Genomic DNA, 27,364 nt, shown 5'->3' on the forward strand with positions numbered 1-27,364 from the left:
TTGTCTCCCCAGTTGCTCATCTTTACAGTGTCTGTCAGGTTTGTGTTTCATGTCTGTCGGCCAACTCACAGCAACATTTTATGACTCCACAGTCACCTGATCTGACACAGTGACTGCCGGGCTCCCCAAAACCAAAACAGTGTTACTGTCATGATGAGCATGTGTAGAGAGCCTCACGATAATTTGATCCCCGATCCAAACTATTGTTTACGTTGTTTTTGTGTTGCAGAAACATCTGTTATTTACTTTCCATCATTGTTCAGACTTGTGCGTAGTTATGAAACCCTGTATGTGTTGTATGTGCATGAAGGTGTGCTCACAAAAAACTGTCTTCTTAAACAGTTTGTATCACTCACACACACACACACACACACACAGAGCTCAGATGTATTCTTATTGTGTGTGTGCGTAGGCGGAGGAGGAGCTGGGCCGAGCTCAGAAGATTTTTGAGGAGCTGAACGTGGAGCTACAAGACGAGCTTCCAACACTGTGGGACAAGTGAGACCTGTTTTATTCTTCTTCTATAAAATCATTAATGATGGTACAGTCTAAATGTTTAATCATGTGTGTGTGTGCGCAGTCGTGTTGGCGTCTATGTTAACACATTCCAGAGCATGGCACGTCATCAGGAGAAGTTCCATGGGGAAATGAGCAAGGTGAGTCAAACTGTCACTCAAACTGCGATGGATTAAACCAACGATCGGTTGATGTATTGATCGTCTGTCTCTCCTGCGTGCGTCTCCTTAGCTCAGCCAAAACCTGAACGACATCATGACCAAACTGGAAGAGCAGCGGGAGCTGAAGTAAGTCAAGTTTTCAGTCAAACGCTTTAGATTTAAAAAGGTTTAATGACATGAAATGAGAGTAATGTCCCTTACACCGCCCCCTACTGCAGAAAAGGTGGTACTGCAGCAGCAAAGACAGAAGATGGTGCCAAGAGGTAAAACCTGCCGCACACAAGACGAGCATGTGATGCTTTGCTCCGTTTTTATCTGAACGATAAGTGTTTGCTTTTGGCTACAAAGGAATGGAACACTAATCATTTAAATCTGAAGCTAGCACAAAATACGTTTTTACAACCTCAGATTTGTTTGTGTTTCTGGACCACTGCGAGGAATAATAAAGTTGTTATGAGTGGTAATGCTACACGAAGAAAGAAGCAGAAATAAAGTCGTGGTTCAAGAATAAAATCATAGTTTTATGACAGAAATGTCACAATATTATTGTAAGAGCTATTCATCCATTTGGTTGCTTTTATAACTGGAGGCATTTTGTTCTCAGGTTGTCCATACGCTCGTCCCATTCTTGTGAACGTGATATCTCAAGAACGCTTTGAAAGAATTCGTCAAATTGGGCCAAACATTCATGTTGACTCAATTTTGGTGTTCAAAGGTCAAGATCACTGTGACCTTGCAACCATCTCATTCTTGTGAACATCCTCAAAAATCATTTAAATTAATTTCTTCAAATTTGGCACAAACTTCCACTTGGACTTAACAATGAACTGATTCGATTTTGGCGTTCAAAGGTCAAGATCATGGGGACCTTGCATTCGTCTTATTCTCATGAACACAATATCATGAGAAATCTTTGAACAAGATTCTTCAAATTTGGCACAAACGTCCACTTTGAGTCAAGGATAAACTGATTCCAGTTTGGTGTTCAATGGTCAAGTTCACTGTGACCTTGCATTTGTCTCATTCTCATAAAGGTAATATCTCAAGAAAGCATTGAGTGAATTTTTGGTATTTGGTTTATACGTTCATGTGATGAACTGATTAAAGTTTGGTGTTCACAGGTCAAGATCACTGTGACCTTGCATTCAACTCAGTCTCCCCTAAACACAATATCTCAAGAACACCTTGAAGGAGTGTCTTCAAATTTGGCACAAACATCCACTTTGAGTCAAGGATGAACTGATTACAATTTGGTGGTCAAAGGTCAACATCGCTCTGATGTTTTCTATCTCATTCATGTGAAGGCAATATCTCAAGAACACCTTGAGGAAATTTGTCAAATTTGGCACAAACATCCACTTGAACTCAACTATAAACTGATTAGAATTTGGTGTTCAAAGGCGTTCAAATTGTCTACAGTGTCATAATTTAATATTTTGTCTTCTTTTTGCGTTTTGTGTGGACCCCAGGAAGAATTTGTTGCATTCAGTGTTTGACCCAGGTACACTGAGGCTAGTTAGAGGCCATACTACTGATTTAATAGGTTTACAGACTGAGGGACAAAAGACTTCATCAACCTGTTCGATCGAACTTGTGGGACTCTAAATCTTCCTGCTCCTGAGCAGCTTCAGGTGTTGAGAAAAGGCAGAGCATATGATTTCTGTATCTGCAGCTCCACAGATCTGGGGATTCAAACCTGTAACCTGTTTTGCTTCTAAAACTCTTGTGTTTTGTTTATAACGTCATGTAGATGTTGTTGTGCATGTTTTGCTCTGGATATGTGCTGCCTGCCATGTTGCTCTGCAGGTCAACCTGTTGAGATACAGTAGATGTTTGTTTGAAGCTGTGTCGCCCTCGTGTGGACGGAGCTGAGAACTGCATGTGTGATGACTGTGAGATACTAAAACCTCTTTGACTCTCCTCTGCTGCTTTTTTCTCTTCTTCACGTCTGTTTTTTCTTTCTCTTGCATTGTCCTTGTTTCACGCTCACATCCACCCTTTTTCCTCTCTCCTACCTCTTGTCTTTTTCTTTCTCTTTCTCTCAGCGAGGAAGCCAACCACAGCGAATCAGCCAGCTCACCACCAAAGGTAACAACAGTCACCCGTTAAAGGGGTTTTTTTGGGGAGTTTTTCCTGATCAGCTGTGAGGGTCATAAGGACAGAGGGATGTCGTATGCTGTAAAGCCCTGTGAGGCAAATTGTGATTTGTGATATTGGGCTTTATAAATAAAATTGATTGATTGATTGACCAAACAGCACATTTACTCTCAGTTACACAACTAAAACATCATGAGTACAAATATATAAAGATACAAAGAGCTTCAGCTTCGTTGCACAAAGCAGCAAAAGGACCCAAATAAATCAGGAAGGAAGGCCTCGGTATGCTTCAAAGGAACTCCTCGTCTGATGTCTCACAGCATCTGTTTTGTGGTTGCAGCATCCAACGATGAAAACTCAAACCATCACTTTGTGTGTACTAATGTGTCTTTGTCTCCCTCCCTGCTTTTGCATGTGTGCATGTTTGTTGTGTGGTTTTGCTTAAACCCTCCTGGTGGTGCAGAGGTCCGGTCCTCCTCCCAGCCGGCCTCCACCCCGAATGACGCCGTCTCCAGACCTGAGACAGCAGTGTGTTAGCCCGACGGAGGGCGAGGCCTCGGTGGCCGGCGCTAGCACAGACTCAACGACACAGCAGGTCAGACTGATTACTCTACCTCTACATCCTGGTTAAGATCCTGAAATTGTCCGTAGAGGAACAATAATACAAGAACTTCTGTTTGGTCATTATTTGTGTGATTTGATATAATTATGATAAGATATTTAAATGTTTTCTATAATCTGAGCGAGTAGGAGCGTGTGGATCTTAAACAACAGAGGCCAAAGAATGGAGCCTTGAGGAACTCCACTGTTATCCCAAATCACTGTACTTGTATATTTACTGTTACTGTCATCTGTGATAATAGAGCTTATCCATTAGACATATTTTAATACAGTTGAGTGTTTATAGAAGTTACGACTTTAATTGAACAAAAAAAACCAAACAGCATCAGCTGATATCTAAAAAAATGTTGGCATTGTACATATCTGCAAACCAAGGATATGTTACATTTGCACGTTATTACGGATACGTTGAAACTCTATGTTGAAACTTTATCTCTCAGCAGCACATGGGTAAATTTGAGCACAAAAAAGCACCTGGTCGCGGTTTGGCTTAATTGCTTTCGTGCCACTATCCCCACTGGAAAAACAGCAACAGGTTACTCCAAAATACCCATATGTGGCACCTTAGAAGCTGCAGGAAAATCAGCGCAGATTTCCTAAAAACACTTGGGTTTGGGGCCTAAAAAGCTGCAGCGATGGGTCCCTTAGAAATACTAACATTTGGGAGGAAAAACAAAACCACGGCTAGCTCCAAAGAGCTTTGGTTGAGGGCTAAAAAGCCGCAGGATGCATGGTCACGGGTCTCTGAAAAACCCAAGTGTTTGGCGCCTAACAAGGCACTGTAAAAACAGCAACAGATCCCTAAAAACACCCACATTTGAGGGCTAAAATACCCCAGGAAAAACAGTGACAGGTAGGGGCTAAAAAGCTGCTGGAATATTTTGTACCCAAAAAAACTGCAGGAAAAACAACTACAGGTCACTGCAAAACACCCACGTTTTATGCCTAAAAAGCTGCTTCGAGAAACAGTGACTGTTTTTTTAGAAAATCACCCACATTTGAGGGCTACAAATCCGCTGGAACAACAGTGAAAGTTCCTAAAAAACACACCCATGTTTGGGGCCTAAAAAAATGCAGGAAAAACAGCAACAGGTCCCTAAAAACACCAACGTTTGAGGACTAAGAAGGTGCAGGAAAAACAGTGACAGTTCATAAATAAAACACCAATATTTTGTTCTTAAAAAGCTGCAGGAAAAACAACTACAAGTTGCTAAAAACACCAACGTTGGAGGGCGACAAAGCCACAGGAAAAACAGCAACAGGTCACTAAAAACACCCATGTTTGGTGCCTAAAGAAACGCTGGAGAAACAGCCACGGGTTCCTAAAAAGTGCTCATGTATGTGGCCTTGATGGCACGGGAAAACAGCAACAGGTCCCTAAAATGACCCACATTTGAGGGCTGCTGGAAAAACAGTGACCCTTTTGACACAAACACTGATGTTTCAGGGCTAAAAAGCCGCAGGAAAAACAGCTACCAGATGACAAAGTCAGTTCATATACTATGTCAACTTCAGAAACGTTGATTGATACGTATGAAACATACAAATTTAACATATTGGTGGTTTGCAGAAATGAACAATGCCAACAGTTTTTCTGGCGTCTGGCTGCTTTATTGGATTTTAACTGCCCTCAAAGTTTCACATTTCCCCAGATTGTGAACCCTCCTAACCTCAGTGTGTGTACGTATGTGTGTGTGAAGCAGTGTGAGCCCTGGTCAGGGGTGAACCTGCTGGACTGGGATGTGGAGGTTTTACAGCCCGTCACATTTCCAGCCTCCAAGGTGGGTGTGCTTGGTTAGGGTCCGAGGTGGGCCGAGCTGAAGGGTTGAAGACTGTTTACATGCAGTTTGAAAATCCTGGGTTAACAACGTGTTTCAAAGCTACCACTGAAGACTTTATGCTCAGTGTTTCAGGCTTTAATTTGAGAGTTTTGAGACCCCAGAAAGTGCAGTGAAATTGACAGCGACACTGTTTCTAAATTTAACCATTCTTGGTTGTAAATGGTCTGTAACTCTGGACTCTTTGACACCTGAATGTTCACTGTTATTCCTTTCTTTCCTTTCAGACTGCATGTAAACACAGTTTCTGTCGTTCGGGGCTGAGGAGATATTTTACTGAGTGTGTGTGTGTCTGCATGACTTTGTGCCCGCTTGTCAATTCAGCCTCACTTTGCATGTAAATGTTTTGTTTGATGCTTACTAGCTGATCAAATGCATATTCAAAAGGAGACTTTCAACCAGGCAGTGTGCAGCTGTTCAGTGCCTTTAATGTAGTTTTGATAATAATTTAATTGTATCTCAGGCAAAAGCTGCAAAAAATATTCTTGCAGCTTTTGGATGCACTTGTGCTATGTTCATGTTTTCTGAGTGAGTAAAGACTTTGACGAAGGCGTCTCGCACACTTTGAGCTCACTGGTTGTTTTGTCTCTTACTGCCCCGTGGAAGGCGCCATCATGGGAGTCATGGGTAAGCATGGGTTCCTGTGGTCTTTACGGAGAAACATGCTCTTTTAATAAGTCGCCAGAGGAAAATGTTCACATTGTAGGTTACTGCAAACCAAGACTATGTTACATTCGCACGTTTCATAGCCACCAAACGTTTTTTTGGAGCGACCCTTCGCTGTGTTATCACCGGTGCTTCACCTCCTGAGACCCAAACTTTTGTTTCATGTGCATTTTTAATTTCTCCTAGCTGTTTGGGATCAGTAGGACCTGATAAGTGTATAACCTAAATATTGTCAATGATGATAAAGTCCCAACGTCCTCAAAGAGCTTGGTCTCACTCCGAAGTCATCGAAATCCGGCGCTTGGGCAGCGACTTGCCGCGTCAGAAACCAACGAAAAAAGGCGTCCTTTAATGCTGGTTGTCTTTGGGGGGAAACGCGGTGAGACAAAGACGAAAATTAAGGTGGCGAAAGTCCCAGTGGGTCGGGTCGAAGGGGTGGTGGATGGGTCCAACAAACCACCACTTTCACCAGAGAGAGCGGTGTTCATGTCCCATAAGATTGTAAAGCCAAACCCTGTTCTTTTTTCCTAAACGTAACCACGTGTTTGTTGTTGAAGGAAAAGACAAACTCAACTGCAGTGTTGTACTGACGTAGGGCTTTTATTTTGAAAGAGACTGTATGTAAACGTTAAACTTCCTGTGAAAACAGAAGCATATCTTGAAAGAAGACAATTCATGCAGGCAGGATGTGACACAGTGTCCCAGAACGTCAACAACCAACACACCCAGGGTACTTTGCCTCAATCGAGATGTCCTCAAACAAGTACTTTCTAATTAACAGTATGTTAGCTTTTTCCTGTTGCTAAAATTGGTCAACTTTGTTGCCATATCAAACTACAAACATTATTTATCACAAATAAACAAGTTCCAACCATAAACTGTGATCAGGTTTTGGACCTTGTCCACTTTTGTGTCGGGATCGGCTGCAGACTGACTCGGCAGAGATGGCTGCCATCTTGTTTTTACATGGATTAGTGTAGTGTGCGCTCACTGCCACTAGATGGCACAAAAGTGTCCACGAACAAGGACTACTGAGTTCAGTCGGATGAAGTATAAGGTCAAGTAAACCCAAAATGTGACGTCCACATATGAGGACACAGGGTCTCCGGAGGTTGAACCTCGCCCCATGTTAACCACAGTGTTGTTGAAATGCAAAGTTGTCAACATGTAACATATCGGCGGTTTGCAGAAACGTACAACACCAGCATCTTTCTGGAGATTGGGTTTAAGGCAAAGCAGAGGAAGATAACTCTCCAACTACATCTTTTTTCACCAAAACCTCCCTCCTTTCCTTCGTGATACCCTGCACCACCCCGGGTTGTTGCTCTTTCAACCCAATTGCTCCTCTGGCCTCCACCTCCCTCATCCTTCCACCTGCCCTTCCTCTTGCTTCCAAACCCCGCTCCACAACACTCCACAACCTGTAGCGAGAACAGACCGCCGCACAGCAGGAGCCGCAGCATGATGACGACCAATACCCAGAGGAGGCCCAAGGTGGCTGGGATTACGATGACAGCAACACCCAGAGCTACACCCAGCCTGGTTGGGACGATGCAGAAACAGCTCAGGAGAGCTGGAGCGATGGAGGTGGAGGTGGTGAAGTCTATGCCACTCAGTCGTACACACAGCCCAACTGGGACGACAATAGCGCCCAAGTGGAGCAGGGTGGCTGGGGCGATGATGGAGAGGATCAGGTAGAGTTGGGTGGATAGGGAGGTGGTGCAACCTCAGCAGGGTTTTGAAAGGGTCGCAGGTTAAAGCCTGGAAGTCAAGGATCCCTCAAATTCTAGTGAACGTCACAAACCTTCCTCTTGTATCTTTTTCTTTTCTTTTCTTTGTAATGCTTCAGACTCTAGACAATAACCATGTCTTGTCTTTTTAATAATACATGCAAACCTTTTCTGTTTATTCTATGCTACAGAGTGCGGTGACCAATGGCTCAGATGGCGAACTCCCCCCAGGATTCATCTACAAGGTCACTCATCCTCCATGAACTTGTGATTAAAATACACTGGTTTTTAATAAGGGTCTTTTTATCTTGACCACAGAGCCTCAAATATTTTTCCATTAGCCTCCCTGAGTGATTGGGAAAATGTATGACCCTTATATTTAGGCATTATGTTTCAGGTTGTCTGTCATGCATCCTTAGCTTCAAATCCACCAGTGGGTTTGCGGGTTTAGAGGTCATTTAAGGCTGCTTTCACACCTACCCTGTTTGGTTTGGATCAATCGAACTCAGGTTGGTTGCCCCCTCAGTGCGGTTCATTTGAGCAGGTGTGAACACAGCAATCACACTCAGGCGCTCACCAAAACAACCGGACCAAGACCTTCTTGAAGAGGTGGTCTCAGGACAGCTACAAATGAACTCTGGTGCAGTTAGTTTGAAAGCACCCTAAAATAGAATCATGGTTTGGCATTGTCACGTTACATACTTAACATAATTACATAGGTTAGATTCAGGAAAGTAAAGTTACGTAGGTTTTGGAAAAGAAACATGCTTGGGCCTCATAACGTTACGTACTTAACGCCAAGTTACGTAGGTTAGGTTTAGATGGGTAAAGTTATGTAATTTAGGTTTTGGAAAAGAAACATGGTTAGGCATCATCATGTTGTGTACTTAATGTAAAGTTATGGAGTTGTGGTTTAGGAAAGCAAGGTTATGTAGGTTAGGTTTAGATAAGTAAAGTTACCTAGGTCTCGTTATGTGCTTGACGTAAAGTCACGTAGATTAGATTTAGATAGGTAAAGTTATATAATTTAGGTTTTGGAAAAGAAACATGGTTGGATGTCATCACATTACATACTTAATGTAAAGTAATGTATTTAATGTAAAGTAACATAGGTTCGGTTTAGAAAAATAAATTTACGTAGGTTTCGTTATGTACTTGACGTAAAGTCACGTAGGTTAGGTTTTGGAAAGTAAAGTTACGTACGTTTTGGAAAAGAAACATGGTTGCGCCCCATAACGTTACGTACTTAACGTCAAGTCACGTAGGTTAGGTTTAGATAGGTAAAGTTATATAATTTAGGTTTTGGAAAAGAAACGTGGTTAGGCATCGTCATGTTGTGTACTTAACGTAAAGTTATGGAGTTGTGGTTTAGGAAAGCAAGGTTATGTAGGTTAGGTTTAGATAAGTAAAGGTACGTAGGTACGTTATGTGCTTGACGTAAAGTCACGTAGGTTAGGTTTGGGAAAAGAATCATGGTATGGGGTCATCACGTTACGTATCTAACCTAAATTTGCTCAGGTTACATTTAAGAAAGTACAGTTACTATGGTTTTGGAAAAGAAACATGGTTGGGCATCGTCATGTTGTGTACTTAATGTAAAGTTACGTAGGTTAGATTTAAGAAAGTACAGTTGTGTAGGTTTTGGAAAAGAGACGTGGTTGGGGGTCGTCTCAGTGTGTACGTAACGTAAAGTTTAAAGTTGAATGTCCCTCCTCAGTGCTTGGCAAACTATTTGACAAGCCTCCCCTATTTTGCACCGCCCCCTTTCCTCTCATAAATGACCAACAGTCCGTCAATGACATGCACTTTATTAAACTTTTATTGTTGCTGTATTTCTCCTTCAGGTAAAAGCGATACACGATTACGCTGCCACTGACGGTGATGAGCTGGAACTGAAGACCGGAGACTCTGTGCTGGTTTTGGCCTTTGACAACCCAGACGAGCAGGTCACTGACACACACTTCCATTCACTATGACTGACACATGGATTTAATATAAGTTATATTCTAATTTAAATCCTCATTTACTTATTTACTCTGCTTGCATGCTGTCTCTCTGCAGGACGATGGCTGGCTCTTGGGTGTGCAGGAGTCTCACTGGGTGGAGAACAAAAATATTTCAGCCAAAGGCGTTTTCCCTGAGAACTTTACTCAGAAGGTTTGAGGTTAATGCCACAAAGAGATTCGCCCCCCGTCTGTGCCCCAAACTCCTCAATATAGATCTAACTGGTAAAGACATGGTCACTGAATGTCTTCTCACACACCAAACTGTATCGGAACATGATTAGAAACATGCACTGAAACACAAAGCAGTGGCTAAAATGATTTGTGTCAGGCAGTAAAACTCCTCAGTGAGCTCATGAACACGTTCACACAAAGCAAACAGAACTTTACATTTGAAAAATAAAAAAAAATTCCAAAAATGTTTTCGTCAAATCTTACACGTAAATATTACATGTATTAATTCAGGCTGTTCTCATGAACAGTTCGTACGTATGCCAACGAAAAGGAGTGCACCACAGTTCGTATATAACCCACGTAATTTTCAAAGCTGAGATCATGTGACCAATGAGCTAACAGCAATAAAGAAAGAGCTAACCCACTTTACTAAACCACAACTTACGTTGAGTACCCAACGAGACGACCCCCAACCATAACTTTTTTCCAAAACCTTACCTACGTAACTTTACGTTCCTAAACATAAACTACCTACCTTTACGTTAAGTACACAACCTGATGACGCTTAACCATGATTTTTTTCCAAAACCTGAACTACGTAACTTTACATTAGTACACATGATGACGCCTAACCATGATTCTTTCCAAAACGTAACCTACATAACCTTACTTTCCTAAACCTAAGCTATCTAACTTTACTTTCCTAAACCTAGACTTCATAACTTTACGTTAAGTACCTAATGTGACGATGCCTAACTGTGATTCTTTTCCAACACCTAGCCTACGTAATTTTACTTTCCTAAGCCTAAATTACGTAAATTAACTTTCCTAAACCACAGCTACGTAACTTTTTTAAGTACACAATGTTATGACACCCAATGTTTCTTTTCCAAAACCTAAACTCTGTAACTTTACTTTCCAACCCGAAACTACGTTACTTTACTTTACTAAATATAAACTACATAACTTTACGTTAAGTACACAATCTGACAATGCCTAACCGTGATTCTTTTCCAAAACCTAAACTACGTAATTTTACTTTCCTAAACCACAACTACATAACTTTATTTTAAGTATGTAACGTTATGACAACCGATGTTTTTTCCAAAACTTAAACTATGTGAATTTACTTTCCTAAAACACAACTACATAACGTCAAGTACACAATGTGACGACACCTAACCATGATGCTTTTTCAAAACCTAACCGACGTAGCTTCGCTTATTTAAACTTAATCTGCTTAACTTTACTTTTCTAAACTTACATAACTTAATGGTATGTATCTAACATGATGGCGCCCAACCATGTTTCTTTTCCAAAACCTAATCTTCAGACCTTAACTGTCTTAAACCTAACCAATATAACTGTACGTTAACCTACATAACTTTACCTAGCCATGATTCTTTTCCTAAACCTAACCTCACTGGTAGGGGTGCTAATTTGTGGGACACTAATTCTTGAGATATTATACGAACTGTTGTACGTGCATTTTCGTAAGAGATCATACGAACAGTTGTTTGAGGACACGTTAATCAATTTTGGTTTTACTTCTTATTCCTGAATTATTTACAACCTGAACTGAAACAGAACACATAAAAAATGTGTTGGTGATTTTAAAAAAGGAGAAATAAGTCATGGACGTATTGTACGTATGTCAGAATGTTTTATGTTGTGTATTGTCAACAGTTTTTAAGAACTTCTCACAGTTCCTTGCATGAAGCATTTTATTGTATTGTCATTTACGTTGTAACACAACAAACACTGTGACACCAGGTGGTATTGTTCCATAAAATGTGGCTGATTGAAAAACGCAGGTGTCCTAGAATAGAGCCCTGGAGAACACCACAGATACAAACAGGCTTTGCCTCGAGTTATCAAAATCTATTACAGTTTCTTGGACTTGTAGGATTATCAAAGGGAACAGTAGTTTTTCATTTTCTTTTCTGGACATTTTGAGGACATGACTTGATGTGTGGCTTACATTTTCTAATGCAAATACGCTTTTATTTTGATTTTTGAACCATCTTTTCATCAGTGGATGAAATGCAAAACCTTATCAAACTCGCTGCAGATTTTTTTTTCTTTAGTTACCACTATTTATGACTATTTACCACTAGTTTAGATGTCATCCTTTGAGACAGGAGATGTATGCTGTTTAACTCTTTTTAGACATTTTCATATGAATTTGACTCCGGCTCTCGGTGCTCTCTTGGATAGGACAAAGGCAAATCAAGTGAAGGCTGCACACTCTGAGCCTGTGGAGTCCAAAACTGTGACACAAGAAGCTAAATGAGACTGAGGCTAAAATATTTTAACCTTTCTAACCTGCGTAAACCAAAGTTAAACCCATGCAAACTGTATTTTTACAATGTGTGGTATTAATGAATAAGGAGTCAGTCCAAGTGGTAACTACTGTACCGTCTGTTGGATCAAGACAGTGTCATTAAAGATGAATGAAACATGTGCCGTGTCGGTGTATTTAGTGTTACCTTTTTACTTTACCCTGAATCTGCTGGGAAAGAGTGATCTTACAGATTTTTTTCATGTTCACTTTAAGAGAGTTTTATGGGTGAAACAGTTTCATATCCATACTGATAATTAAGTACGTATGTTTCTGCAAATCACAGATACGTTACTTGTATATATTTGTACATTAATAAAAACACTGTTGGTAATATGGTTAAGTTTAGGTACCAAACCCACTTGGCTACAGTTATGATTTGGATCAAAATTCACCGTTTGGGGGCACAGTCCCCGCTTGAAATGCAGCAATGTCTTTGTAAAAAACAACTGCTTTTTGTGACACTATCCTGGCAGGAAACACAGCGATGTCTCAGTAAAAATAAAAAATATTTTTTGTGGCAGTATCCCAACAAGAACTGCACCGATGTCTCTGTAAAAAACAAGTTTTTCATGCCACTATTTCTGCAGGAAACGCAGGGATATCTTGGTAAAACATACCTGCTTTTTGTGGCACTATCCCAACAAGAAATGCAGCGATGTCTCTGTAAAAACAATCGTTTTTCATGCCACTATCCTGGCAGGAAATGTAGTGATGTCTCATTGAAGAAAAAAACATTCTTCCTGACACTATTTCTGCAGGAACTGCAGCGATGTCTTGGTTAAAAAGCAACAGTTTTTCAAGGCATTATCCTGACATGAAACGAAGCAATGTCTCGGTATAAAACAACCATTTTCCATGGCACCCTCTCGGCAGGAAACGCAGTGATGTCTTGGTGAATCCCAATAGTCTTAAACAGTGGTCTGTAGCTTGGCAGGCGTCTCGTCAAGGTGACATTACATCACCCCCTCCTCCTCCCTGTGATAAAATCAGCTCATATTACACCACTTCAGAACTGTTTACGACTCGTATGAAACATGCAATTGCAGCATATTTGTGGTTTGCAGAAACTTCCAATACCAACATTATCTGTCCTCATCCTTTCAAACCCTGCTGTTGGTCCCTTGTACAACACCAGGTGGCGTGTTGGACTCAGTTTCTCACCTCTGCATGTCTGTTGTATCTCCAGGAAAAGTTCTGCAGTTTGAAGTCAGCAAACGCAGCCTCTTTAATTTGAGGGAAGTACAGAACATTTCTAATAAATACTCTGAGAAATCTGCAACAGCAAACTTTAAGAGGCTCCCAGCTTTACGAAGGTCAAGTGTTTTATGTAACCCAGTTTTAGTGGCCTTCATATTACATAATCTTTGCTGAAGTTTATGTTATTTTCGTATCAGTTATCAAGCCATGCTGACAAACTGCAAATCAGGCCATGGCTATTGTGCTGATCTGCATTACTGCTGACATTTCCAGCCTCAAACCAGCAACAGCAGCGTGACCTTCGATGTTTCTATAACAACAGGACATCCAATCATGTGGAAAACACAACAGAGCAGCCCGGCCGGGCCTCATGGAGCGGGCAGCGAGGGGGGAGGCGGTGGGAGGCTTCCCCTACTCCAACAATAGATCAAACAGCAGTGAGGGAGCTGGCCTGCAGAATCTGAGAGATCATATTTCACTCAGTCGTGTATCTATTGAAGTTCATAGAGATGCTTCATACTAATAAGGCCCGTTACTACAAATCACATAGACTTGACAGAACTGTTTTGCTACCCAGGCTGCTGTGATTTAGAAAAATGCACTTCGTTCTGCAAATGACTTCCATTCAGTTTTGCACAGACTTTAAAAACTTGAAAAGAAACAATTACAAGTATTGTGAGACTGAGGTGTTCCCTGTGGTAGCTAACACAACTCAAGCAAGTTTTAAGGGTAGGCTAAGTTGTTAAAAGGGAAGTTCAGAACAGACGGGAACAAGTGAAAGGTTTAATTTGTCTAGGTCCTTTCTCTAATGTTGTCAGACACTCACACCTCGTTTACACTTGCGTATGTGATGAGGCATCCGAAAGTCCATTCATTCCAATGGGAATCTCAGTGATATCCGATGTGCCTACGAAACTCTTCCCCTCTGTAATATTGCGGTCCAGAATTTGCCTTGAGTACGTTAAAAAAATGTAACTTTTGCAGTGTAATTTAGAGAGACTGTATGACAGTGTGCTAGCTTAGCTAACAGGCTATTTCCTTCAGTTCAGTTGCCTGTTGATCGTCACGTGAGTCTGTCTGATTAAGAAGAACTTGTTTATCTCGTTTTAACAAATTGTGAATCTGAGTAATGTTATTCTGCTAAAATATGGTTACATATTATGATTCATTCAGCCGTTCATACGTCTTTTTGATTTCTATTTCACAAAACATGTCACGCACCTGGCAGGCCAACATATTCATGTATTTGTTGCTGTGCAATATTGGTCGTGGTTTTGTCCCAGTAATGTTCCAAGCTCATATTCCAAACTACTGGATCTGGAGAGAAATGCACTTCATTGCGTTGAACACTAGACACATTATCCGTATATTTACGGATCTACGAAATGAGGTGTCATAATAATAATCTGAGCCCGTCAGTAGCAAAAACAAGAACTTTTAGTGGACGTACATTGGCGGGGCTAACATGTCTCGAGTGGTTACGTTGCAGCCTGTTTCCTGTAGCGGATTCTCTGAATACTGGACCAGTTTTAAAAGACTGGTATTTCCATTATCACTTTAGCCCTATTTCCACCGAGCAGGACGGTTCAGTTCAGTTCAGTTCGGTACACTTTTTTTTTTGGCGCCTCCACAGTGTAAAGTTGTGGATGGTACCAACAGAAGCGTTCCTTAGCGTCCCCATGTTTGGTCCCCCCTCTTTTGAGGCTCATGTAACCACTGTTCATACTGTGGAGAGTTTTATTAGTAAACTGTAACTATAAAACGAAAGGATGTTTTGTTAAAACATGATGATGTCACAGTCAAGCTGACCTTTGACCTTTTGGATATAAAATGTCATCACTTCATTCTTTTATCCTGGTTAAAAAAAAACTATCCCTGCAGGTAAACAATAACTTTTTCCGTAAGTTTTGCTTGTTAAGGTCCGAATTGTACGGTGGCCCAACATTTGTGGTTTGTGGAAATGTTGTTGTGTTTTGCCTCTCAGGGCCACCGTAGTTTTGCATCCTAGTCTCACTAATGAAACATCTCATTCGAAACAAGAGGTGACTTGTTGCAGGAAGACAAGTGTAAGTTGGAGTGAGGAGTTTTCATAATAGTTTGTGTTGACGTGCAGAGATGTGACTGTTATCTGAAAGATTACGCAAAAACAAAATGATTCTTGTTTCTGAATCGGACTTGTGACTTCTCCAAATGGCCACGCAGGCTCATCAGCTATGAGAGGGATTTAGGCTCGTCCTGAATCTCCATGGAGTCGCCCCCACACAGCCTTGAGTTATTTCATCTGAGTTCTCCACAAATACTGAAACAATGCACTGTTTGCTCTGTGACCAAAATGAGCTCTACGTGCCTGACATATGTGGGGGTCAGGGTTATCCATTATCTCGGTGCAGGACGAAGGGTTATTGATGTGTGGCGGAGCATGTTTGCATAATGTGCTCCACAGATGAATTATTGACTCAGCCCAGTCAACCCCGCCATTTATGGACAACAAAGCTTGTTACCATAGAGTCTGGAGGAGCTATAAGTACCAGAGAAGTCTTAACATTAACAGATGGCAGATTTTCCCTGCAGATCCTCAACGTCAGCAGCAGGAATTTACGATCATGGTAAGCGTCTGCAGCCTCACACCTTTCAAACTCTTTCTTCTGTCCTGCCTGAGTAAATAAAAGACGTGTTGCAGCTCATTCTGCAACAGCAGATTTTATCCTGGCAATTCAAGACCTTCCTACCTTGACCTCTCTTTGTTGTGCTCCTGCAGCGTGAATGCCTTTCAATCCATGTCGGCCAAGCCGGCGTCCAAATGGGCAATGCGTGCTGGGAGCTGTACCCGGCGTCCAAATGGGCAATGCGTGCTGGGAGCTGTACTGCCTGGAGCACGGCATCCAGCCGGATGGTCAGATGCCCAGCGACAAGACCATCGGAGGAGGAGACGACTCCTTCAACACCTTCTTCAGTGAGACTGGAGCTGGCAAACATGTTCCCAGGGCCGTCTTCGTGGACCTGGAGCCGACAGTCATCGGTGAGGTTGTTATTTCCTGAAGCAAACTTGGACGGTAGGTTGTTCTAGGAACTTTGACTTACATTCTTACTATATTCTGATTTCAGATGAGGTCCGCACAGGAACCTATCGCCAGCTCTTCCATCCCGAGCAGCTGATCACCGGAAAGGAAGATGCAGCAAACAACTATGCCCGCGGTCACTACACCATCGGCAAGGAGCTCATCGACTTGGTTCTTGACAGGATTCGGAAACTGGTGAGTTAGCCTGCAGTTACTTCATATTCCAGTTAGCCCTTTTTAGGTCCTGCACCTTCTCTTTCCGGGGTGGCAGTAGCTCAGTCCATAGAAACTAGTAGCTGGAGAGGTATCAGTTCCCCTCTAGACCTCCTCTAGACTTTCCAAATGTCATTGGAATGAATGGATCAAGTCCTGGTAGTGGAGTGGGGGTTGTGACGCTCAAAAAAGTGTATCGACTGATTTAAGTCTCAGGGAAAAAGTCTTTTTGGGCCCAATGGCATTACATGACAGGTTCAGTAGTTGTAATCCCACTGTTTGGCACTTTCTGAGGGCCTGGTTTATGATTCTGCCCCTTCCGATATGTAGGCAACATGGTGACCATTAAGAGTAAGATTGAGGTTATCTAACATTCCACGCTCTACTTCTTGACCGTTAAAGACTGTTTGTGTTCCTGCAGGCCGACCAGTGCACGGGGCTCCAGGGTTTCCTCATCTTCCACTCCTTCGGAGGAGGAACCGGATCTGGCTTCACCTCTCTGCTGATGGAGCGTCTCTCTGTCGACTACGGCAAAAAGTCCAAGCTGGAGTTTGCGGTTTACCCCGCCCCCCAGGTGTCCACAGCTGTGGTGGAGCCATACAACTCCATCCTGACCACCCACACCACCCTGGAGCACTCCGACTGTGCCTTCATGGTGGACAATGAGGCCATCTATGACATCTGCCGCAGGAACCTGGACATCGAGCGTCCCACCTACACCAACCTCAACAGGCTGATTGGACAGATCGTCTCCTCCATCACCGCCTCCCTGCGATTCGACGGCGCCTTGAATGTTGACCTGACGGAGTTCCAGACCAACCTGGTGCCCTACCCTCGTATCCCACTTCCCTCTGGCCACCTACGCCCCAGTGATCTCCGCAGAGAAGGCCTATCATGAGCAGCTGTCAGTAGCTGAGATCACCAACGCCTGCTTTGAACCAGCCAATCAGATGGTGAAATGCGACCCCCGCCATGGCAAGTACATGGCCTGCTGTCTGTTATTCCGTGGCGACGTGGTGCCCAAAGACGTGAACTCCGCTATCGCCACCATCAAAACCAAACGCACCATCCAGTTTGTGGACTGGTGTCCCACGGGCTTCAAGGTGGGCATCAACTACCAGCCTCCCACTGTGGTTCCTGGAGGAGACCTGGCCAAGGTGCAGAGAGCCGTGTGCATGCTGAGCAACACCACCGCCATCGCCGAGGCCTGGGCGCGACTGGACCACAAGTTCGACCTGATGTACGCCAAGAGGGCCTTCGTCCACTGGTACGTCGGAGAGGGGATGGAGGAGGGAGAGTTCTCAGAGGCCAGAGAGGACATGGCCGCCCTGGAGAAGGATTACGAGGAGGTGGGCACCGACAGCATCGGGGACGAAGGAGAGGAAGAGGGGGAGGAATACTAAGTTAAAAATTATCAAACAAAACCAATAATGGTTCAGGTTATTTTTAGGTGTCGGTATGCTTTGAACAATCATTTTCTAATGCCATTCAGTTAGTGAAAAAGTACATCTTCTGAACTTTTAAAGGTTATCTAACATATAGAAATCCCAAATGTTGGCATTGTATATTTCTGCAGACCACAGATACGTTACATTTACACCATCATCATTTGGCGGATATGTTTAAACTTAACATTTCAAAAACACTGGTTAAGATGTGGTTACGTTAAGACACGAAATCCTACATAGTTATGGTTAGGAACAGATTATATTTTGGCTTAAGAAAAACGGTTTTGATGTCACAATACCCACAGGAAACGCAGTGATGTCTTGGTGAAAAACAACCATTTTGGGGGGCTAAAAGGTGCTGGAAACACAGCTACGACTTGCTCGTCACAATCAGCTATCCGATACAAAACGCAACGTTTTTGTGGCAGCATCTTGGCAGGAAACACAGCGATGTCTTGGTAAAAAACAACCGTTTGTCGAGGCCCTAAGAATGTAATGTATTCTTGATTTGCAGAAACGTGCAATGCCAAATTTTCTCCTGGCAACTTTGCCGCAGTAACTGTGACATTTAGCTACAAATTCATGGCTGGGTGCTAAAATTCCTCTGAATCTGCTTCTTTCTAACAACAGATCTCTGATTTACCTTCGTATGGCCACTGTAGAACAAAACAAGTGCCTCATCTATTGAATAGTATGGAAAAACCCTACTGTTTACAAATTCCTCACCTCCAGGGGAAGGAAGTAAGAACTACAGAGTTTTGTTGAGGATGTTTATTGTTCACATAAGATTTGTCACCTGTTTAACAGACGTTTCACCAGGCCCTGAATGATCTGCAAAGTTCATGTATCTATAGAGCGATTACGAGGAATTGAGTGTCAAGATGTTGTCCTTCCTTTGTGTCTTTTTCTTTAAACAATAAACTGAGACGTGTTTCCCTTGGTGTTCTTCGTTGTCAGTGTCTAACACAACACAGCCCTGGATCACACGCTGCATTAAACCGCCTTGATAAGCCTAATTCCTCCACACAGCATGTGCATCGCCTTACATAACACAAATACCTCAGGATTTAAACAGGATTCTTTAGAGGAGCTCAGATTCGGCGTCAGAGTCCATATTCTCTGCAGCTTTTCATTATTTCATGTGGAAGTCAAACATTATGGATGACAAAAGCATTACTATTCTTCTTTATTCATAGCTTTTGGCACAAACATGTCAGTCCTATACTTAATTCAACAATGAATGAATGTACAACTTTAAATGAAAGCCTGTACTTCCTTATTTGAGTCATGCTGCCTTCAGGTGCAACTCCTACATTCTCACTTCAAGTAAAGAGATCTCAAATAACACTGAATTTTAGTGCCTTTCAGGGTGGAATTACAATAAACATATATTTATACAGACCAACTGATGATTCTGTGGTGTTATTTAGAATCGTTTTTAAAAGACAATTTTTTAGACAAAGTTTTCGAGTCTTAATTTGTCGTATGTTGTTGCGTGTTTGCGTCAAGTCTCAGAAGATTCTGTTTTCAGAAGTTAGATAGAGGTCTGACATATGTAGAATGATTTCCTCTAGTTGAACAACAATCAATACAATACAGATGTCTCAAATGTGAAAATTATGTTTATATAGAGGCACAAATTGGGACTAAGAACCTCCAATGAAATATATATCTCGTTCTTTTTGATATAAACATCAAATACAGAAGACATATGAGAATGCCAGGGGACAGTACACACCGAGGAAATTATTTTTTATTATATATACATTTAAGGATGTGGGCAAATTTATTGCCTTTAAGGCTCTTTTGAGCTCTTTTGAGGAGAAAATAATTTTTATGTATTGCTTGGTTTTATTTTCAAATATAACAAACAAGGGTTTGGGGTTACTAAATTCGGATTTATGACATTTTGCTGAAAAAGAAAAAAGATTTGGTTAGTAATGTAATATTATTTTATTTTAATACAACATTACATTATCAGTATTACTACTACTACTACTACTAATAATAATAATAATAATAATAACATTATTTATTTATTTTTACCGTGCAATAATTATTGCAATAATTCTTTCAATTTCTACATTATTTATCTCTGATTTTATGAATGATTACTTAGCCTGTTTTTTGTTTGTTTGCAAAAAAAAATCCAAACACTTTTATCTTTTTTAATACTGTTATTCAATTAATATAAACATATTTATATTTTTATAATTAAGTTACTGTTTTTTAGATTTTAACACTGTTATTTAATTGATATAAATATATTTACAGAATTAAGCTATCTTTCTTACGTACGCTGTTATTTAATTTATATGAATATATTTATTGTTATATAATTAAGTTATCTTTTTTATTTGATGTGCTTTGTATGTTAAGACGTGTTTTAAAACACTGTTATTTAATTTATATAAATATATTTATAGAATTAACTTATATTTCTTGCTTGATATTTTTTTGTATGTTATTTGATTTATATAAATATATTTTTATCTTTATAATTAAGTTACCTTTTTTATTTGATGTGCCCTGTATGTCAAGACATGTTTTTTAACACTGATATTTCATTAATATAAATATATTTATAGAATTAAGTTATCTTTCTTATTTGATTCTTTTGTATGCTGTTATTTAATTTATATAAATATATTTATTGTTACATAATTAAGTTATCTTTCTTATTTGATGTGCTCTGTATGTTAAGCCATGTTGATTTTGTACACTGTCATTTAATTGATATAAATATTATTATATAATGAAGTTATCTTTTTTCTGGATATTAAGATGTGTCCTGTTTTTGTATGCTGTTATTTAATTTCTATAAATATATTTATATAGTTAATTTAGCTTTGTGCCTTGTATGTTAAGACATTTTTTTATTATTATTATTATTATTGTTATTTTGTGGTGATGTATTTTATGTCTTGTGTTGTTTGTGATTGAAAAATCTTCTATTAAACAATTGGTTCTATTCTAGGTGCATTTATGGAGACGTGTTTTTTCTAACAGCTTGCATAAACCTGTGGGACCGGCCTCAACCACATATCTAAATTCTCTGAAAGTCACAGAAGGAACTTTCTACTTTAAAAAGCTTAATGGCTCAATAACTGTCCACATATATCAAATATATCAAGATCATATTCTTTAGAATCCAATAAAACATAAACTATTCACATTTCCTTCAGGCGACGCCGCTGAGATTTAGGCCTCGGAATATTTCGAGCCGCACCTGAACGCAGCCTAACGTTCGCTCCCGCCGAGAGGAGATTCAAACTGACGCTTTGGCCCCGCCCCCTCGGAAGCGTATATATAGCAGCGGCGCCGCTTCCGCTCGTCAGTTCTGCCTTCAGCAACCGATTCTTCACCGTCGGCGAGAAGGAGCAAAAAACAGTCAGAAAGATGGTGAGTAACGACACGAATACATTTAAATAAACATACTCGGATTTTAAAACGCTAGCGTGACGCGGAGTGTCGCTTTGGTTAGAAGTAAATCACAAGTTAACCTCTGTTTTTATTTAAAACAAAACAAAAAACTTTTTTTCGTGTGGTTAAACATTTTAAATTCACTGGTTGTAACAGCGGAAACGCAGCCGCGACATTAAAAATGTAGCTTTTAAATTAACGCAAATGTGATTGATAACGGTGATAATCCCGCGTGCGTGCGCTCTTATGTGACGTGGATTGAGGCCAAACTCCTGGCGCAGTTTCAGCTGCAGTGATCGAGGTGTTGCCTCTAAATGTGTCCGCTTTGATTACAGTTGCTTAATAAATCATATTAAAACAGAAAGTAGAAACCGGTGTGGCCATGTGACTCATTGTCGTGTTGCTCTGAGTGCACGCGCCGAGGCGGAAACCCCATAGCGGCGTTTTTTACATCCCCGAAGGCGCCATCGATAACGCCCTGTCCCTGAATGCAACACAAAGGTAGGCCTCTGCAGCAGCGTGGGGGAGGGTGGGGAGCCGCTTCCGGCCTCTATGGATTTTTTTGTGCGCCCCCTCCTCCTCCTCCTCCTCCTCCTCCTCCTCCTCCTCCTCCTCCTCTCTCTCTGCTGGGTGGTGATTGTGTCGATGCACCGGTCTGATGCTGCCGGGTCTCAGTCAGGGAGGGGCCCGCTGCAGTCAGCCGCCATGTGACTCATCAGTCTGCACAAAGTGTCACCTGAAGGCACAGACTGTGGAGGGATCCCGCCTAAATGCCGGGCTATAAGTTCACTACAAAGCACTGGGTACACGCTGATGTTACGATACAATATTACAGTGAGTTTAAACGTTTTGCAGCGACGCACATTGTGATTTATTCCCTTAATTCAGCTGCAAATGTTATATCATTAGGGACTGTTCACTATTTATGGGGCATGTCGAATAGAGTCTGAAACTGAAAATAAAAATCTGACTCTCGGACGCGTTAAATGGGACCAGTGCTTCTATCAGAAAAGGATTAAAGGATTGTATTTTGTACTTATTAATTATACCGTCGACTTTAAAAGATAATATATGAAATTAGCTACATTGGACATCGTTTTCGGTATAAGACATAAGAATAAGACACAGAAATAAGAAAACATGTCAGAATAGTTGTGTAAGGGACTGTTCTGTATGTGTCAGGGCAGAGGGGTGGCTGGGCGAGTTCATTTATACATATTTTTTCCCAAATGTTTTTCCTCGAGTAATGGAGGAAAATACTTCCCGACCCTCCCATCTTAAATTTATTTGTTTTTTAACTTACCGTTTAATCTACGGAAGTTAAAAGTTGAAGATAAAATTCTGGTGTGGCTAAACTTAAATGGCTGTAACAGTGGAAACTTGGCCGCGATATTCAAAATATAGTTTTTAAATTAACGTAAATGTGATTGTTCAGTGATGATCCCGCATGTCGGAATAATTTTTAGGGACTGTTCTTTATGTGTCACGGCAGGGGCGTGTCTGGGCAAGTTTATTTATACATATAAACTTTATATACCGATTTTGAAATAAAACGCAGAATAAAGTGCTTTTTGATGGAATGGGTCTGTTTTTAAGTTTAAGATGATTTTTAGCTTAATTTTATTTATGAATTTATTTTGTATAATCAAATATATATATTTTCTTTAAAAATTTGTGGTTAAATAAACACAAAATAGACCCATTTAAATTTGAACGCCCCTTAAGTCCCTCTCAAGTACTTATAACATTATTTGGCATGCCTCCCACCTTTTTGCACCTCCCTCTCCCCCCTCATAAATAATGAACGGTCCCTTAGTGTAAGTGATCTCCATAGATCACCAAATGCTATTAAATGGAATCAGTTTCCACAGTGTGACTTGTTTTGTGACCTCTTAGAGCGACAAAATAAAAATGATTTGAGAGTAAACAGTTGTTTTATTCAGGAGTAAAATTACTTTAAAGTTTATTAATGAATTAGTGGTGTCGTCAGTTCAGACGTGTGTACTCACTGATATTGATGAGTCATTTCAGGCAGTGTGGGAGCATTTCTCTTAAATCTGTGTTAAATCTGTGCTTACCTGTCGCCAAAATGTAGATTAACCTAACTCGCCTATGTCTGCACGGGACCACATACAAATAAATGTCTTAAATTTAGTTAAAATTCACCTTTTTAAAAAGCATTAAATTCAAGTGTGTGATACCTGCAGACGCTCTGGTGCTGTGTCTTCTAATAAAACTAAAACCAGGTCACATGGTGACGTGTGATCTGGGTCACTGAGCTCTGCAGAGGAGCTCCAAAGGATATTTTATTCACACATGATGGATAAGTTACTAACTGCTCTTTGTCTCCTCTCTCTCTCCGCAGCGTGAGTGTATTTCTATGCATGTCGGCCAGGCCGGAGCCCAGATGGGCAATGCATGCTGGGAGCTGTACTGCCTGGAGCACGGCATCCAGCCGGACGGGCAGATGCCCAGCGACAAGACCATCGGAGGAGGAGACGACTCCTTCAACACCTTCTTCAGTGAGACCGGAGCCGGCAAACATGTTCCCAGAGCCGTGTTTGTGGATCTGGAGCCGACAGTCATCGGTGAGAGAAACAGATTTTAGTATCCAGAGAAGAAATTACTGTAGTTCATAAGTTTTATTCAACCTGTGGTGCTTGTTGCTCCTCAGATGAGGTCCGCACAGGAACCTACCGCCAGCTCTTCCACCCCGAGCAGCTGATCACCGGCAAGGAGGACGCAGCCAACAACTACGCCCGCGGTCACTACACAGTCGGCAAGGAGATCATCGACCTGGTCCTGGACAGAACCCGCAAACTGGTGAGCTCTGACCCTCGACGCATTTTATGTTTAGAATCTTTGTTGATCCGTGACGCCATTTTGAACACGTGATTGTGTTCCTGCAGGCCGACCAGTGCACGGGGCTCCAGGGTTTCCTCATCTTCCATTCCTTCGGAGGAGGAACCGGCTCTGGCTTCACCTCCCTGCTGATGGAGCGTCTCTCTGTCGACTACGGCAAAAAGTCCAAGCTGGAGTTTGCGGTTTACCCCGCCCCCCAGGTGTCCACCGCTGTGGTGGAGCCGTACAACTCCATCCTGACCACCCACACCACCCTGGAGCACTCCGACTGCGCCTTCATGGTGGACAATGAGGCCATCTATGACATCTGCCGCAGGAACCTGGACATCGAGCGCCCCACCTACACCAACCTCAACAGGCTGATCGGACAGATCGTTTCCTCCATCACCGCCTCCCTGCGCTTCGACGGCGCCTTGAATGTTGACCTGACGGAGTTCCAGACCAACCTGGTGCCCTACCCTCGTATCCACTTCCCTCTGGCCACCTACGCCCCAGTGATCTCCGCAGAGAAGGCCTATCATGAGCAGCTGTCCGTCGCCGACATCACCAACGCCTGCTTTGAACCAGCCAATCAGATGGTGAAATGCGACCCCCGCCACGGCAAGTACATGGCCTGCTGCCTGCTGTACCGCGGTGACGTGGTGCCCAAAGACGTGAACTCCGCCATCGCCACCATCAAAACCAAACGCACCATCCAGTTTGTGGACTGGTGTCCCACAGGCTTCAAGGTGGGCATCAACTACCAGCCTCCCACTGTGGTTCCTGGAGGAGACCTGGCCAAGGTGCAGAGGGCCGTGTGCATGCTGAGCAACACCACCGCCATCGCCGAGGCCTGGGCGCGACTCGACCACAAGTTCGATCTGATGTACGCCAAGAGGGCCTTCGTCCACTGGTACGTCGGAGAGGGGATGGAGGAGGGAGAGTTCTCAGAGGCCAGAGAGGACATGGCCGCCCTGGAGAAGGATTACGAAGAGGTGGGCACCGACAGCATCGGGGACGAAGGAGAGGAAGAGGGGGAGGAATACTAAGAGCTTAACGCAAGGTGTTAACTGGGGGGCTTCCCCTTGTTTTGACGGCCCAAATTCTGAAGCCCCATTAGTCCACAAAGTATCCCAATGAATTGAAGCCAACCCGATCTCACTCTGAAGTCGTCAAAATCCAGCGCTTGGGCAGTGACTTGCAGCGTCAGATACTGATGAAAAAAGACATGTTTTAATGTTGGCATGATATATAATTTAACAGCGCTCAGCAGCATCGGGGAAAACATGACTGCACAAGAACGAAAGTGGCAAAAGTCGTAGGATGGGTGGGATGGGTGGTGTATGGGTCCAAAAAACGCAGACTTTCACGTCCCATAAGATTCTTAAGCCAAAACCTGTCAAACCCTGTTCTTTTTTCCTAAACCTAACCACATGTTTTTGTTGTTGAAGGACATTTTTTGGACTAATGGGGCTTTGGATTTTTGGGTCGCAGGAACAATGGTGTGGAACTGTTAAATGTATTCCAGTTGTGACAAAATTACAACAATATTATGTTCTGATGTTACACTTCAAAACAAGGATACTACATATCAAATAAATCAAAACTGTTAAGCGTTAGTGTTTTTTATTTCACTAAAAGCTGTTAGAAAAGGTCCCTAAATTCTGTCTTGTTACAGTGCGAGGCCGAGCAGGAGTGTAGCAGTCATCACCTCCTAGTAAGTTTCTCCCACTATCTGAGATCAAACAAAACCTGACAAAAAAGTAACTTGGGAAACTAAATGGGAGCGTGTTCTGGCAGTCCTGACTTGGCAGTTGGAAGCAGTTTGTTGTTGCGTCTCTTGGGTTACCTTCAGGCGCAGAGCTGGAGCAGCCATTTGAGCTCAAACAATAGAGTACATTGATACACACAGTAGTTTTTGTCTCTAAGTAGGATTTCCGAACAAGAGTTTTTAGAAGAGTTTCTGTCTTGATAGGAAGGAAACAGCATCAAGATTGGACACCAAATGTTCCCAGTAAAGGTTCCAAAAATCCTTTTTATTAGGGACCCCTCTGGACCATCAGCCAACACAGTGACAAACAGATAGAATGTTGGAACACTTTAAGTGGACGGGCGTACTCACCTTGACAGACACTCCTTCAGCCTATCAGTGTAACAGAACACCGGGGAACATCTTCTCCGACCTCGTCACATGTCCACGTTTGGTCATGGACTTTCCACATCCACATATGACGTCCAAGGTACCCTGGGTGTGTTGGTTGTTGTCATTCTGGGACGCCGTGTCAACTTCAGCCTGTTACATGCATTGTCTGTTTTCAAAATACACTTCTGTTTTCACAGGAAATGTACAGTTTGCATACAGTCTCTTTCAAAATAAAAGCACTACATCGGTACTACATCGCAAATTGGCGTTTTTTTCCTTCAACAACACACACGCATGGTTGGGTTTAGGAAAGAAGGACAGGGTTTGGCTTTACAGTCTTACAGGGAGAGACGGTGGTTGTTAAACGTTACTTCATGTGGTTGTTAGAACATTTTGAAAATGTTACGCTGAACAAAAACATTTGCATAACATTTTTAGAATGTTGTAGGAGGGTTACCGAAAAGGCTACTGTCAGGGCACCTCAGGGGAGCGCACAAAATGTGACTTCCTGTAGTTATTAGAACATTTCGGGGATGTTATGTTGAACAAAAGCATTTGAGCAATGTTCTCATGACATTGTTGGAGGGTTTTCTAAAAGGCCAGCAGGGAACATAAGGGGAACATTACAAAAATTAGCCCCAAACATGCTACTTGATGTGATTATTATAATATTTTTTTTTTTACCATTGGCAAAAAAAGAGATCTATACTGGAAATTATTCTAGCGTTAGCAGCGCTCTAAAGCACTTTGATCAACCAATACCCATTTAGTATTAGGAAAAGGACTGTCAGTATCAATACTATTCTCAATCTCTTGGAAGAAATTCTTCTTGGAAACAACCATGATCCTTTTTTAATCTCTATCTTCACTTTTTTATGTATCTATCTTCT

At 41.9% G+C, this 27,364-nt stretch overlaps 2 protein-coding genes and 1 pseudogene across 4 annotated transcripts in view; all 3 read left to right on the forward strand.

Annotated features, from left to right (window-relative positions):
- The window catches only part of bin1b (bridging integrator 1b), a 34,706-nt gene extending 22,438 nt beyond the window's left edge, over positions 1–12,268 (forward strand). The window contains exons 7-18 of one of the 3 annotated variants that reach the window (XM_050065279.1): positions 413–498; positions 581–656; positions 748–803; positions 896–940; positions 2,723–2,774; positions 3,238–3,369; positions 5,096–5,176; positions 5,840–5,860; positions 7,327–7,593; positions 7,821–7,874; positions 9,474–9,575; positions 9,691–12,268. In XM_050065279.1, coding sequence (XP_049921236.1) covers positions 413–498; positions 581–656; positions 748–803; positions 896–940; positions 2,723–2,774; positions 3,238–3,369; positions 5,096–5,176; positions 5,840–5,860; positions 7,327–7,593; positions 7,821–7,874; positions 9,474–9,575; positions 9,691–9,792 — 1,074 coding nt within the window. In that variant the 3' untranslated portion in view covers positions 9,793–12,268. The remainder of the gene's footprint in view (positions 1–412; positions 499–580; positions 657–747; positions 804–895; positions 941–2,722; positions 2,775–3,237; positions 3,370–5,095; positions 5,177–5,839; positions 5,861–7,326; positions 7,594–7,820; positions 7,875–9,473; positions 9,576–9,690) is intronic. The other 2 variants (XM_050065277.1, XM_050065278.1) reach the window with 2 other exon arrangements.
- A 3,544-nt stretch (positions 12,269–15,812) lies between these two features.
- On the forward strand, positions 15,813–19,008 carry LOC126402922 (tubulin alpha-1A chain-like; annotated as a pseudogene).
- Positions 19,009–21,370: 2,362 nt separating this feature from the next.
- Positions 21,371–25,938, forward strand: LOC126402923 (tubulin alpha-1A chain-like). The gene is made up of 4 exons (XM_050065276.1): positions 21,371–21,469; positions 23,856–24,078; positions 24,165–24,313; positions 24,400–25,938. The coding sequence occupies exons 1-4, from the start codon at positions 21,467–21,469 to the stop codon at positions 25,378–25,380; spliced, it is 1,356 nt and encodes a 451-aa protein (XP_049921233.1). The 5' UTR covers positions 21,371–21,466; the 3' UTR covers positions 25,381–25,938.
- Positions 25,939–27,364: the final 1,426 nt, after the last annotated feature.

The sequence above is a fragment of the Epinephelus moara genome, chromosome 16, assembly GCF_006386435.1.
Source record: "Epinephelus moara isolate mb chromosome 16, YSFRI_EMoa_1.0, whole genome shotgun sequence".
Taxonomy (NCBI): Eukaryota; Metazoa; Chordata; class Actinopteri; order Perciformes; family Serranidae; genus Epinephelus; species Epinephelus moara.

What these genes read in the sequence shown, in the direction of transcription:
- LOC126402923 (XM_050065276.1), top strand. An exon ending in TCTGGAGCCGACAGTCATCG is followed by an intron (nt 24,079 to 24,164) that starts GTGAGAGAAACA and finishes GTTGCTCCTCAG; the next exon opens with ATGAGGTCCGCACAGGAACC. An exon ending in TGGACAGAACCCGCAAACTG is followed by an intron (nt 24,314 to 24,399) that starts GTGAGCTCTGAC and finishes GTGTTCCTGCAG; the next exon opens with GCCGACCAGTGCACGGGGCT.